Here is a 12,054-nt window from a genome sequence, read left to right on the forward strand (position 1 = left end):
AATAATGGTAAAACATATATAATGGCTTACAGATCCTTCATGGAACATCTTACCTAGGTATCCTCTTTATATATCCAATGTTAAACACGAACCAAACGATTTATGTGGTAAATGAGTTATTGTTATTCTTGAGGGATTGAGCATCAAGAATACTAGAGTGAAGCGTTCAATATCAAGTTACCTACATTATTTTTTTTTTATCAAACAAGTAATTAAATTATTATTTTATAATAATTTTAAGTTCACGTATTAAAAGTATTGATATTGTTTTTCAATAAAAAATTCACAAAAATATGTTATTAATTAATTATCATTAATATTTTTTATATTTTTATTATATATCAGTTAATATTTTAAATATCATAGTATTAACAAGTATAATATAATTCGAATATTATATTTTAATTTATTATAATGTCTAAATAAATATTGTATTTCAAAATACTTTTTAAAATAATTTCAAACAATTAAATACTAAAATATTTTAAAAGTACTTCTTATGACACTTTTTAAAAAGGAATATCAAATTAACTTCGTTGACTTAGTATTGGTTCTATATTCTATATAAATAGGTTAACTTATATTAGTTTTAAGCAGTCAAAGAGTCTTTACAACAATTAATTTAGGTACGCTCTTACACTGAATTTATTATTTTTGATGATTTGATATAATTGATCTCTGAGTTATTGATTTTATATAAATTGACAGTCTTACTCCCAAATCAGATTAAAAAAAAAATTTGCTTCGATCCTCAATGGAAAGATCACGTGAGCGGGAGCAAGATTTCTTGATTCCACCCGTCTTCAATGGCGTCTCCAGTGATGGTAACGCCCATTACACAAAGTTATCCATGTTCGAGCTACTTTTGCATACTCTTTTACTCGATTTTCTTGCTTTACAAGTAACAAAGTGCTTTGATGGTTTTTGCTCTGTTTGAACTTTGATTAATGTTGGGAGTTCTGATGGTTTACAGGAACTATAAGATCGACGAAGGATCTTCGTCCGGCACACTTCTTACTTAAGATAGAATCATACTCCTTGTTTTGTGCAACCGGATCAGAAAGTTACGAATCTGGTGTTTTCGAAGCAGGGGGATATAAATGGTTGGTTCATCCAATTTTCGTTTAGTAACTATCCATGACAGAATATTGTGCCATGATGGCTAATGTCTGTCAAAATCTGTTGCAGAACTTATGTTTCTACCCGAAGGGAACAGCAAAATCGGATCAAACAACATTTCACTTCACTTGAAAGTCGCCGATACAACATCCTTACCCAGTGGTTGGGAAATTAATGCCAACTTCACATTCTCTGTGTTTGATCAGCACTTTGACAAATACTTAACCATTCAAGGCAAACATCAAATTTAGCTTTATATTTGAAATTCATGCTCAGATGTATGCAATGCCTATACGGTCGATGGATGAACGTTTCCGTGCAGATGGAAATATAAGGTGTTTTCACGAGATGAAGGCCGAATGGGGCGTGCCTCAGCTGCTTTCGCTCGATGTTTTCGATGATGTTTCCAAAGGATATCTGGTTGATGACTGTTGCATATTTGGGGCTGAAGTTTTTGTCATTAAACATACTGGCAGAATGGGGTGCCTCTCCATGGTGAAGAAGCCACCTAAAAACGTTTACGCTTGGAGAATCGAAAACTTGTCGGCATTATTGAAATCAAAATCGAGTAAATTCTCAAAAGCTTTCACCGTACAAGGGATTGTTTGGTAGTATTCTTTTGTAATCATTATAAATTGTGATCCTGAATGTAATCTTGCTAAATCAAGTATTTATTATGATTGTGATTCCAGGAAGTTACTCCTTACTCCAAAGGAAGATTCGATTTCGAAAGAGGTAGGACTTGATGTCTATCCGTGTATCGCTGACAATCGATATCTTACATCTAATCGAAAAGTACATTCAGAGTGCGTATTAAGGGTAAAGAATCAGCTTGATATTAAGAACAGAGAGTATACAGGTAAACAGCTTCCTTAATCCTCATATTGCTCTAATTTTCATTCTCAGCACATATTCGAACACGGATCTCGACACATAACTATATCCAACACATCCGAACCCGAAGAATGTAATAATTTCTTCATACTCTGTGAGTACCATCATCAATGTGCATATGCAGCATATCATAGAAATGGAGTTAAACACAAGTCCAACTCCTCATTTTTCTTGAAATATTAATGTTCTTTTGTATCGGTAAACGATTGCGATAATATTTCGTTTTGAATCTACAGTTCGACACCGGTTCGGTTCTGGGCCTCATCACGTATATGATTGTTACACCATGCTTTCATCGAAGGATCTCCGAGATAGCTCAGCAGGCTCAGAGCTGAAAGATGGATCGACTCTGGAAGGAGAAACTGTTGTCATGTGTACCACAATGAGTTTCTCTTAAACCATGTTATGGGTCATGTTTATCCATAAATGAATATATATACTTAAAATGAAATTAAAAATATTGATTTTACTTCTTAAATTTCCCAAACGTCATTAAGTTTTAACTTCTTTTTTTATCATTAAATTTTAACTGATAAGTAAATTAAAGTTCAATGCCTAAAATTGATGCGGTCTAATTTTAGTAACAAAATCAATACATCGAACAAAGCTTACATGAATGGAACGATCATGTCGTCGCGTAGTTAACGATTTAACAATCAACTATTTTAATTGATACTAAAATTTAGTGCTAAAATTGGAATAATTTAAAAGTTTATTGGTTAAAATGATATAAAGATAAAGTTCAGTAATATTCATTGCAGTTTAACCTAAAGAGTTTCCCCAGTTTTGGTTGGGACCGATTTGGTCCATTTATCCGATTCACAAGATAGAAATGCTAAATCCATATATGACCAAGAGAATGCGAAATCCATAAATTCCCGAGAAAAAAAATTCTCAGGTACTTACAATTCTCCTCCTTCAATATCTGCCATTTTTCGACCCTGTAGTTTTCTTCAAGGCAAGAACCTGAACTTTTGTTCTGCGAAATTTTAATCATATGTTGATTCAAAGCTGTCGGTGTTGTTTTGTTTTTAGAATTGAAGCATCGGAATTTTATGATCGTCGTGATTGCTGAATTTCTGGCAATTGATATTTGGTAGGTTTTTTTTTTCTTTTTTTCGATCAATGGCGGGTGAATTGCAGTTGGAGCCGGCATGCGCTCGAAACCCTAGTGAATCTGCTTCTCTTTTACGAAACGAGATCGATCCGTCGTTGAAATCGAATTCGAGTGAGATCGGGGGTGAAGATATTGAGAATGGTTCTGCTCCTTGTTGCCGCATTTGCCTCGAGTGCGATGGTGAAGAAGGCAAGGGTTTATTCTCTCGTTTGATTTGCCTTTTTTTGTTTCTGATTATCGGTCTTAAATATTTTAGTTTACGTTTGGATTGTGAATGTAGTTATATTAAATTTGTTTAAAGGTGGAAAACTGATTTGGATATTGATATTTTTTATTTTTTTTTTGGATAAATCGAAATTTTATTATCCAAGAAAGCTAAGTAGCTATAAAAAATCACCGATCACAGAAAACAGAAAGAAAATACAGACCAAATAAAATCGATCGGTTTAGTCAATACCCCAAGCAATACAAAGATTTGAGTTTACATCATCAAACCTATTAATATTTTTACCCCTTAGTTTTATACCTACAAAGTCTTTGATTGTGCGGAGTAATTCTTCAATGCTTCGAGAACATCCTTTGAAGATTCTTTGATTGCGTTCCTCCCACAAAACATAGATTGTGGCGTTCCACGCTAATTTGAGGATAGTGATTAACAAGGATTACCTTTCCAATATTACTTTCCCATGTAATCAAGTCCTCCAAGATAATATGTCTTGTAAATTCCATTGAGGTGAAAGATCTGTTCTCGTAATTGAGAAGTAGTCTGGCATTCGAAGAACAGATGATTTCTGTTTTCCAATGACTCGTTGCATAAAACACAGCTTTCATTAGAAACAATACCTATGCGGTGAAGTCGATCTCGAGTAGGCAGCCTATCGATCATTGCCATCCAGGCAATGAGGCTGTGTTTAGGAATGTTCTGTGGGAACCAAATAATAGATTGCCAAGGAACTTTATCCCCCTTCATTCTAATCTCTTGCCAGATTTATCTTATCGATAGAGCTTCATTTGGAAGGATATTGATATTTTGGAACATGTTTCATGTTGAATTTTGGCATACTATTGAATATACACGATTGTTATGTTGAACTAATGGATTTTTTTTTTTGTAGCTGATGAATTAATATCTCCATGTATGTGCAAAGGCACCCAACAGTTTGTTCATCGTGCTTGCCTTGATCATTGGCGGTCGGTGAAGGTAAATTAAGATGGTTTCTCTACCTGAATGTGGAAGCTCAATTCTTGATTTTCATTTGAAATTTATATGTTAGTAATTGATCTTATTTTAGTTTCCTCCCCTCTTTTTTTGATAGGAAGGATTTGCTTTCTCCCATTGCACGACGTGCAGGGCTCAGTTTCACCTTCGAGTTGAATTGTTCAAGGACAACTCTTGGCGTAAAATAAAGTTCAGACTTTTCGTGGCAAGAGATGTCTTTCTTGTGTTCTTGGCTGTACAAACTGTAAGTCTTCTTAGTCCCTTTACATTCATCTCGCTAATATCTTTATTAGTTATTTTCATATATGTTAATTTACAACCTCTTATTCTTCGCATCTTCTGTCACTATTGCCGATTTTGATATTTGTATATGGTGATTACTTGTTGGATTAAGGTGGCTTCCACTTGTTGAAACCCCTGCACCGTTTGTTCCTTCGACTTTTAAGTATTTTTTATGTCTGGATTCATGAAGCCTCGTTTTAGCACTAGCGTTTGGATGCCTTGAAACGTTCCATACTTCTTTTTTTTGGATTTGTTGTCTGATTAGGTAACTTGGTAGATGCAAATGCAACATGGTCGATGGAGGCCTGCATTTTTGTTTAACCAAAGAAGTTTATTTTGAAACTTTTACGTGGCATTATATTGAGAATTATTTATTAGTCATTCTCTAAATTGATTTTGGGTAGCATTGTTATTTTTTCTTTGGTATTCTAAATTGGTTAAAGTGGTGTGGCTGTTGCATTTCCATGACATCAAAAAGAAACGCAAAAAGTTTGAGCTTCTTTCTAGACATTGTTAATTCAGAGTCCAGTTTCCCTATAACTTAATTTTTCCATTGCCATAATACCATAATTGTCAGACTTCTTTCCCTTGACACATTGTATAAGGGAACTTCATCAAAATACTTAACCCCCCTACAAGTTCCATACATTTTTGCCTTCCTATTTACTGAAAAGGTTAGGGGGGAAAACTGCTCAAGTGAGGGATCTGGAGGAGTGAAAGAGGCTGATATGAGTATCTTTCTTATCCGAATTTTTAGTCATGCGTAGCCTTGAAATAGTTTTCTGATGATGGATTTTTATATTCCTCAGGTGATTGCTGCGATGGCAGGCTTTGCATATGTCATGGATAAAGATGGGGCTTTCCGGAAGTCATTCAATGATGGTTGGGATCGCATACTGTCAAACCATCCCATACCATTTTATTATTGCATAGGTAAGCTTCCCAGATTTTCTGCCTATCTATTTCTGTTGTATATTGCAGGTACCTTACCTAATCTAAACATTGCTTCGTGCATTGATCATGTTTAATGAACAAGTTCGTCGCATATGCCAATTTCTGTTTTAGTAAGAAGATAAACTCATCGTCTTTTTTCTTATTTCTTAGGGGTGCTTCCTTCTTTGTATTGCTCGGAGTTTTTGGTCTCATATTGCATTGCTCCTCCCTCAATAGCAATGACCCAAGAATGGCTGGATGCCAAAATTGCTGTTATGGGTGGGGTATATTGGATTGCTTTCCTGCATCTATGGAAGCATGTTTTGCACTGGTGGTAGTTTTCGTTGTAATCTTTGCAATTCTGGGAATAGCGTATGGTTTCCTTGCTGCCACCATGGCTGTTCAACGGATCTGGCAGAAACACTATCACATTACCAAGAGGGAGCTTACTAAGGTAAACATCGAGAGAGTTAGCTTTATAATTATATCTTTTCTCCTACCATTACAGTTTAAATCTTTCATCGACATTGGTCTTTTGCAGGAGTACATTGTGGAGGACCTTCATGGCTCCTATACCCCGCCAAAACTTGATCCAGAACACGAAGAACGCCTGAAAACGATGAAACTTTTGTAGCGTGAAGGATGAATGTGTGGTGAGAAAAGCCCCATGAGGTATCTGAGTTGAGTCATTCAAATTATATTCAGAATCCAAAAGGTAAAATTCGGTCGGCTTCTTGGCCATTTTGTCAAATAGATAGAGGAGGGGTGCTTAGTAATCTGTGCAGTGATATACATGTATCGTTTTCCCTTGATGTTTGTTTTATCCCCAAATCAGCTACACTTATATTGTTCAACCCAATATACCTTCTCTATGGAAACCCTTGTGCAGATAAATGGTTCTTATGCAGTATGTTTTTAATTATCATCTCCAAATTGATTCAAGGTTTCAAATTCAATACTATGTCAAACTTCTTTTCCTCGAAAACGTCGTTAGGAGATAGAATATGAGTATGGAGGAAACAGGGATGTGGTTTATAAATCTTTTCGCTTTTCGCATGACATGATTGGATTCTTTTAGTCGCATTTCGAGAGAGTTTAGCGTGGTTGATAAGCAAGGCTCATTTTTATAGATGTATCATTACGTACTTAGGAGATAGAATGTTAGTCGAATGACGTGATCGGATTCTTTTAGTTGCATTTGAAGAGAGTTGGTGTGGTTGATAAGCAAGGCTCGATTCTTTTAGATGATTTATCATTATTATGTACTTATTACAAACGAAACTTACTCAAACTATAGTTGGCCGGTTAAGCTTTAAAGATAATGGTGAATGAATAATTTACAATTGTTCATTACTGTAACAAAAGAAACCTATTAGCAAACAAATATTACACCTTTACAAGCTTTATTAAATGCACGTGGCAAGGATCAGCTCAGCTATTTTTTCCTGGATTTTATATGGTAAAAACAGTTAAAAAAAGATGAGATTTAGTAATATGTATTAACTTGTGCTCTAAGGAAGCCCATTGCATTGGGGTTTTGTGATGTTAGTCTGTTGTTGATGTTGCAGCATTTGACGACCATCACTAACAAAAACAAGATGGTCACCATCTCTAATCACTTCAATATCATCAATTTCAGCTCCTTCTTTGCTCACCACTTTAGCTCCAAATATCCCAAATCTTTTAGCACCAATCTCGAGTAATTCCTCGATGTTGCCCGGAAGTAGTACAAGTTTCTTGGTGGTTTGTCCCTTTTCCGGGCAACTTATTACTACTCTAGAGGAGTTGACAATAGGATCATCCTTGACACCCTTTGGTTGATGAACAGAGAGTAGTAAATCTTTCTCCACATTGTTTGAAGCTGACATTATCCCGAATAGTGAGTTGTGGAAGTTACTTGTCCTACGCCTCCGCCGGGATTGTCTCCATGATCCGTCTGTAGCATCCGGGGCTGCAGGAGAGATAACCGGCTCACTTGTAAACCTCCCGAGGTACCGTGTCTCGGCCTTCTCCGGAATTGACAAGATAGATTGATTTTTCATTTCTTTTCTAGATTCAAACATCATCTTTATTTCTTCGTGTCCTTGTTGCTCGGCTAGATCCCTTGGTGTCCAACCATGAACATCTGGTTTGTCGATGTCAGCACCTTGATCCATAAGGTACTTGACTATTTCGATGTTTCCTTCACAAACTGCAACATGAAGAGCTGTGTATCCGTTCTGCCTTGGACGTGTGACATCCCCATGGTAACGAACGATTTCCTTGAGCAAGTTTAAGTTGTTCTGTTCGGTGGCGGTGCAGGCATAGTTACATACATCTCCACCGGTGATGCTTGCTCCGTTTTCCTTTAGCAGTTTAGCTACGTTATCGTGGCCAGCAAGCATTGCCTCCCATAGTGGTACGTTTCCTTCTGAGTCTGCATAACATAGAATTAAACAAATCAATTGAACTGTTAACTATGTTTCTGCAATCAATTCCCCTACTTGAATATACGATAATTTATAAACGAAGAAAGGTCAACTGTTAAAAACAGAACGGCCTGGAGAATACCTTTACAGTTTGGATCTGCACCATAATCCAGTAAGAGAAGAATGCAGTTCTCACTTCCTTTTGATGCAGCTATATGCTAATTTTTTACAAAAACAAGTCAAAAATCGTTAAGCATACATACATATACATATACATATACATATACATATACATATACATATACATATACATATACATATACATATACATATACATGTACATGTACATGTACATACACCTATGGGATCTTGACCAAATGAAAAGGCTAAAAGATTTTCACTAACCAAAGCTGTTCTTCCATTGTTGTCTGCTTCATTAGGATCAAGCCCCCTTTTCAATAGCTGATGCAACAACAAGTCGTCTCCCCTTAGTGCGGCGAAGCAAAGGTTGAGAGGTAAATCCATTCTCCCTCGAGCTAGCATGTTCTCAGTCTCAATTAAAATGCCTTCCATAATCGGGTCATTCTTGTCTTTCAAATGCTGCCCCAAACAAAGAATTTCAAGGCTAAATATGTATAAAGATTATACTCACATATTCAGTTGATTTTCTTCTGCATATTTCATCATATTAATGTGTAGATAGTGGGATAACAACAAGGTTAAAAGGATTTTGAGGGATTGTATTAGTCAGTATGTTTATATAGTTAATTGTAGACATGAATACCTGAAGGAGATTATTCATGATTATGGTCCCGTCTCCGACATTGGCCTGAATGATATTAAGGAATGTAGTCCGGTTTAGCCGAAGTAGTTGGCACAATCGTTTCGTACGTACTGTAAATAGCTGTGGCCTATAACAAAGTACTCCAATCTCACCACAGAGGTCACCCGATTTTGCCTCTCCAACAACCTGAAAACCAGTCCAGAAATGGCTTCACTTAGCGTCCGTTCATGGTTATTGATTGATAAGGCTAGTTTTTGAGTAGAACTTGCCTGTTCAACGCCATTTTTGAGAATCAATAGATCCTGAGGAGCAATAAAAAACATTAGGGACCATTTTGAGAGTAAAGTTTGAGTAAGCTTAAAATTTGAACAAATTGGAATTGCAGAAACTTGAACAAGAAGTAATGTTTTACCACGGCACCAGTAACAAGGATGTAGAAATCCGTAGGCGCTTCGTTCTGCAGAATGACATCTTCTTTCGGAGGAAAATATTCAGCTTTCATCTCTGAGACCTTAAACATTTATTCACAAAGAGGCAACTTTAGCATGTCTGGAGTTGATTTCAGAACAAAATCTTAGCAAGTTTTCGAGTTGATTACCAGCTGAAAAAGCAAGTCGTTGGAAACACCGCGAAATAAGTAAACCTTGTCCATAAGAGAGTAGAAAAGATAATGTGAAATGCTCGATCGAATGGCTTTAGGAAGCGAATCGATCGTCTCTTGCTGCTGCAGCCCCTCTGAATCTGTTCTGAACTTCAAACATAAATGTGCAAGCATCTGATCTTGTAGGCGAGGAGGCAACTGGTTTCTCTGAGCAAAACTTGAAGCTGCTTGAATGGTATCCCTCTAGGAATCAAAAACATACACAAAGGAAAGTTGGTTGAAGATTTAATAGGAAATTGAAGCGAACAGAAAGCAGAAAGAAATAAGAAATCCACTCACGAATCGTCTAGTTCGGCTTGTTCCGTGGACAACCAAGTTCGTCATGTTTCCGATCAAATATGCAGTCAACCCCAGGTTGAAAAGCATGTAGAAAATGTCAAACACCATCTCCCTAGTATTCACAGGATGCAAATCACCATAGCCAACAGTGGTCAGTGTAGTGATAGACCAGTACATCGATGTCACATATCGAATCCACAAGCTCTGCTCTAGGAAATCCTCTCCGAGAGAATTTCCGATCCATGTTCTTGCTGGATCAGGATATCGTTCAGCTATAAGATAATAGAAGCATCCAGCACAATGAACTGCAAAAAGTGTAACCTACAAAAAACATCCGGAGTTTCATGAATGAATGCTGCATGACTAGAAACAGCAAAAACTTCAGGTAAATGCCCCTATATGTTCAGTTGTACTCACACAAATGAGTTTTGCACATCGAACCCAAAAGTAGTTGTAGTTCTTATCCTTCTCCATTCTGTTGAAATAAACAATAAATCAATACTATATCAAGATATATTCGACACTTGCACCATGATCTGAGTACCATAGGTGTCACCCGAAAGATTTCGACAAATATCCGAGCTAAAAAAGCAAGCTGATGAAGGTAAATCAAGTCTTGTACCTGGAAAACAATGCACTAACTCGGCGTAGACGCCATAGGCGAAGCATGTTGAATAAGCCATATGAGCGCAATGGTTTAGGGGAGATTTTCTGAGCAAGTTCCGATGGTATCGTCGATATAACGTCGAAAGCCAGCCATGAACTGGCATACTTCCAAGCAATCTTCTTGCGTTCATCGATGAGGAGATAGGTTGTTTTATCAAGGTATGCAACGAAGAAGGTGAGAATGATATCAAGCGCAAAGAATCCATTAACAACATTATCAGTAGCTGAGAGCGGTGTTGCAGGTTTGTCAAGGAAACCAAACTCAAATGGCGAAACCCAAGCTGTATAGATTACTAAAATAACCAGAAAAGTCTCCCATATCCTGCAAGGTATCAATGTCAAGCATCATTGGTGAACACAACTCGAATCCACTAAAAAAATTGAATTTTTCAACTCGATTCAATGCTAAAAAAACTCTGACTCGTCAACTGAACTCAAATTTCAAATAAAGTATGAGTTATAAAATAAGACTCGTAAACTCTTGTAACCCAACATTTTTTGACTCGATTCGATCTACTACTCACTCCTAACTATGACCACCCACCGGATATTGACCGTTTCAGTTCATGCTAGTCACAAGGCTTGTCCACTTTGACCATTGAGCCTAACGCTTGTATCCATATCTTATGGGTTGAAGATTAGATGAAGACTCATATCCAAAGATAAATTCAAATAAACATGTGAGATTTATGAATCCTCTACACCATCCCAGAAGAAAGACAAAGCTCACAAGTAATTGTTAAAGTCAAAAGTTTGTAAAGTTTTCAACACATCATGCCCTCAAATGAATCTCTTTTGAACGCAGAAAAGCAAGAGCTTGATAGTATTATAGAGAAAGTTCAACGTGCTGCTTTGGTCTTCGGTTCAGACAACTCAACAAACACGTCGCACCAACAATCAAAAAGCCATTGTTGAATTGAACACACATGCAAAGATAACGAAAAAGGAAGACAATCTTAGAACAAGTAAACATTAAAGAATACGAAAAAAAAAAGAAGACAATCTTTAACTTTGTCATTTGCAAAAGCAAACGGGTCACGAGATTCAATGGCGTGGGTGTTCCCATTCCCAATAACCCACCGCGTTGAAAAGAGGAGCGATTTATCACACACGTTAATGAGTCTTGACCCTATTGAAGAAAAAGAAAAAGAACCCAGAGCGGGAAAAGAAGGTGGATTGAACCTGTAACGACGATCATAAGGAGAAATGATGAATCTCTTGAGCTTGACTCTACGGTTGCTTCTTGCTCCAAGCGAGGGGAGTATCCCTGTCGAGAGACTGTAATGGCTGCTCTCTCTTGATAGCTGCTCTATCTCTTCTTGCCCGCATACTGACGCCCTAAACATGCCTTTCGCCTCTGTTTTCTTATTCACTATATCTCTTCTTCTTCTTCTGCTCTCGAGAAATATGTATATATATATACACGCACACCTTGTGGATGGGGAGGTGTTTGCTTTCACCTACATGGAAATTTGTTCGTTCGGTTCTCGTTACAGTTAATTTTCAATTGAGAAGTGTGAATAAATGTGGGTCCCTTTTCTCTTTTTTCCCCGTTTTGGTATACGCCGACTTTTCCCCTATACACGGCAATTTGACGACGCGGTGTCATCGGGATGGTTCTGTCTTATGCTAATAAAAAATGTTATCGAAAATATTAATATTTTTAGTAAAATATTATTTAAAATATTATTT

At 36.8% G+C, this 12,054-nt stretch overlaps 3 protein-coding genes across 3 annotated transcripts; 2 read left to right on the forward strand and 1 right to left on the reverse strand.

Annotated features, from left to right (window-relative positions):
• Positions 1 to 1,419: 1,419 nt before the first annotated feature.
• Positions 1,420 to 2,410, forward strand: LOC120179245. The gene is made up of 3 exons (XM_039184887.1): positions 1,420 to 1,727; positions 1,812 to 1,978; positions 2,250 to 2,410. Exons 1-3 carry the CDS (start codon positions 1,420 to 1,422, stop codon positions 2,408 to 2,410), a joined length of 636 nt encoding a protein of 211 aa, XP_039040818.1.
• Positions 2,411 to 2,815: 405 nt separating this feature from the next.
• LOC120179256 (ERAD-associated E3 ubiquitin-protein ligase DOA10-like) lies at positions 2,816 to 6,454 on the forward strand. Its single transcript, XM_039184895.1, has 7 exons — positions 2,816 to 2,911; positions 3,049 to 3,319; positions 4,246 to 4,331; positions 4,447 to 4,593; positions 5,441 to 5,568; positions 5,736 to 6,018; positions 6,106 to 6,454. Exons 2-7 carry the CDS (start codon positions 3,139 to 3,141, stop codon positions 6,196 to 6,198), a joined length of 918 nt encoding a protein of 305 aa, XP_039040826.1. The 5' UTR covers positions 2,816 to 2,911; positions 3,049 to 3,138; the 3' UTR covers positions 6,199 to 6,454.
• Positions 6,455 to 7,060: 606 nt separating this feature from the next.
• On the reverse strand, positions 7,061 to 11,762 carry LOC120179352 (potassium channel AKT1-like). The gene is made up of 11 exons (XM_039184977.1): positions 11,545 to 11,762; positions 10,319 to 10,684; positions 10,114 to 10,171; positions 9,697 to 10,017; positions 9,355 to 9,600; positions 9,169 to 9,267; positions 9,026 to 9,058; positions 8,757 to 8,942; positions 8,378 to 8,572; positions 8,115 to 8,190; positions 7,061 to 7,980 (listed from the first exon to the last, which is right to left on the reverse strand). The coding sequence occupies exons 1-11, from the start codon at positions 11,706 to 11,708 to the stop codon at positions 7,076 to 7,078; spliced, it is 2,649 nt and encodes an 882-aa protein (XP_039040908.1). The 5' UTR covers positions 11,709 to 11,762; the 3' UTR covers positions 7,061 to 7,075.
• Positions 11,763 to 12,054: the final 292 nt, after the last annotated feature.

The sequence above is a fragment of the Hibiscus syriacus genome, unplaced genomic scaffold (genome assembly GCF_006381635.1).
Source record: "Hibiscus syriacus cultivar Baekdansim isolate YM2019G1 unplaced genomic scaffold, ASM638163v2 tig00003632_pilon, whole genome shotgun sequence".
NCBI lineage: Eukaryota > Viridiplantae > Streptophyta > Magnoliopsida > Malvales > Malvaceae > Hibiscus > Hibiscus syriacus.

Excerpts from the sequence above, each read along its gene's own strand:
- LOC120179245 (XM_039184887.1), top strand. The coding sequence starts at position 1,420 with ATGGATGAACGTTTCCGTGCAGATGGAAATATAAGGTGTTTTCACGAG. Across the intron at positions 1,728-1,811 it reads ACCGTACAAGGGATTGTTTG|GAAGTTACTCCTTACTCCAA; the intron begins GTAGTATTCTTT and ends TTGTGATTCCAG. Across the intron at positions 1,979-2,249 it reads TAAGAACAGAGAGTATACAG|TTCGACACCGGTTCGGTTCT; the intron begins GTAAACAGCTTC and ends TTGAATCTACAG.
- LOC120179256 (XM_039184895.1), top strand. The coding sequence starts at position 3,139 with ATGGCGGGTGAATTGCAGTTGGAGCCGGCATGCGCTCGAAACCCTAGT. Across the intron at positions 5,569-5,735 it reads TTTTATTATTGCATAGGTAA|GGGTGCTTCCTTCTTTGTAT; the intron begins GCTTCCCAGATT and ends CTTATTTCTTAG. Across the intron at positions 6,019-6,105 it reads CCAAGAGGGAGCTTACTAAG|GAGTACATTGTGGAGGACCT; the intron begins GTAAACATCGAG and ends GGTCTTTTGCAG.
- LOC120179352 (XM_039184977.1), bottom strand. The coding sequence starts at position 11,708 with ATGTTTAGGGCGTCAGTATGCGGGCAAGAAGAGATAGAGCAGCTATCA. Across the intron at positions 10,018-10,113 it reads GATGTGCAAAACTCATTTGT|GTTACACTTTTTGCAGTTCA; the intron begins GTGAGTACAACT and ends TGTTTTTTGTAG. Across the intron at positions 8,191-8,377 it reads ACAATGGAAGAACAGCTTTG|CATATAGCTGCATCAAAAGG; the intron begins GTTAGTGAAAAT and ends GTAAAAAATTAG.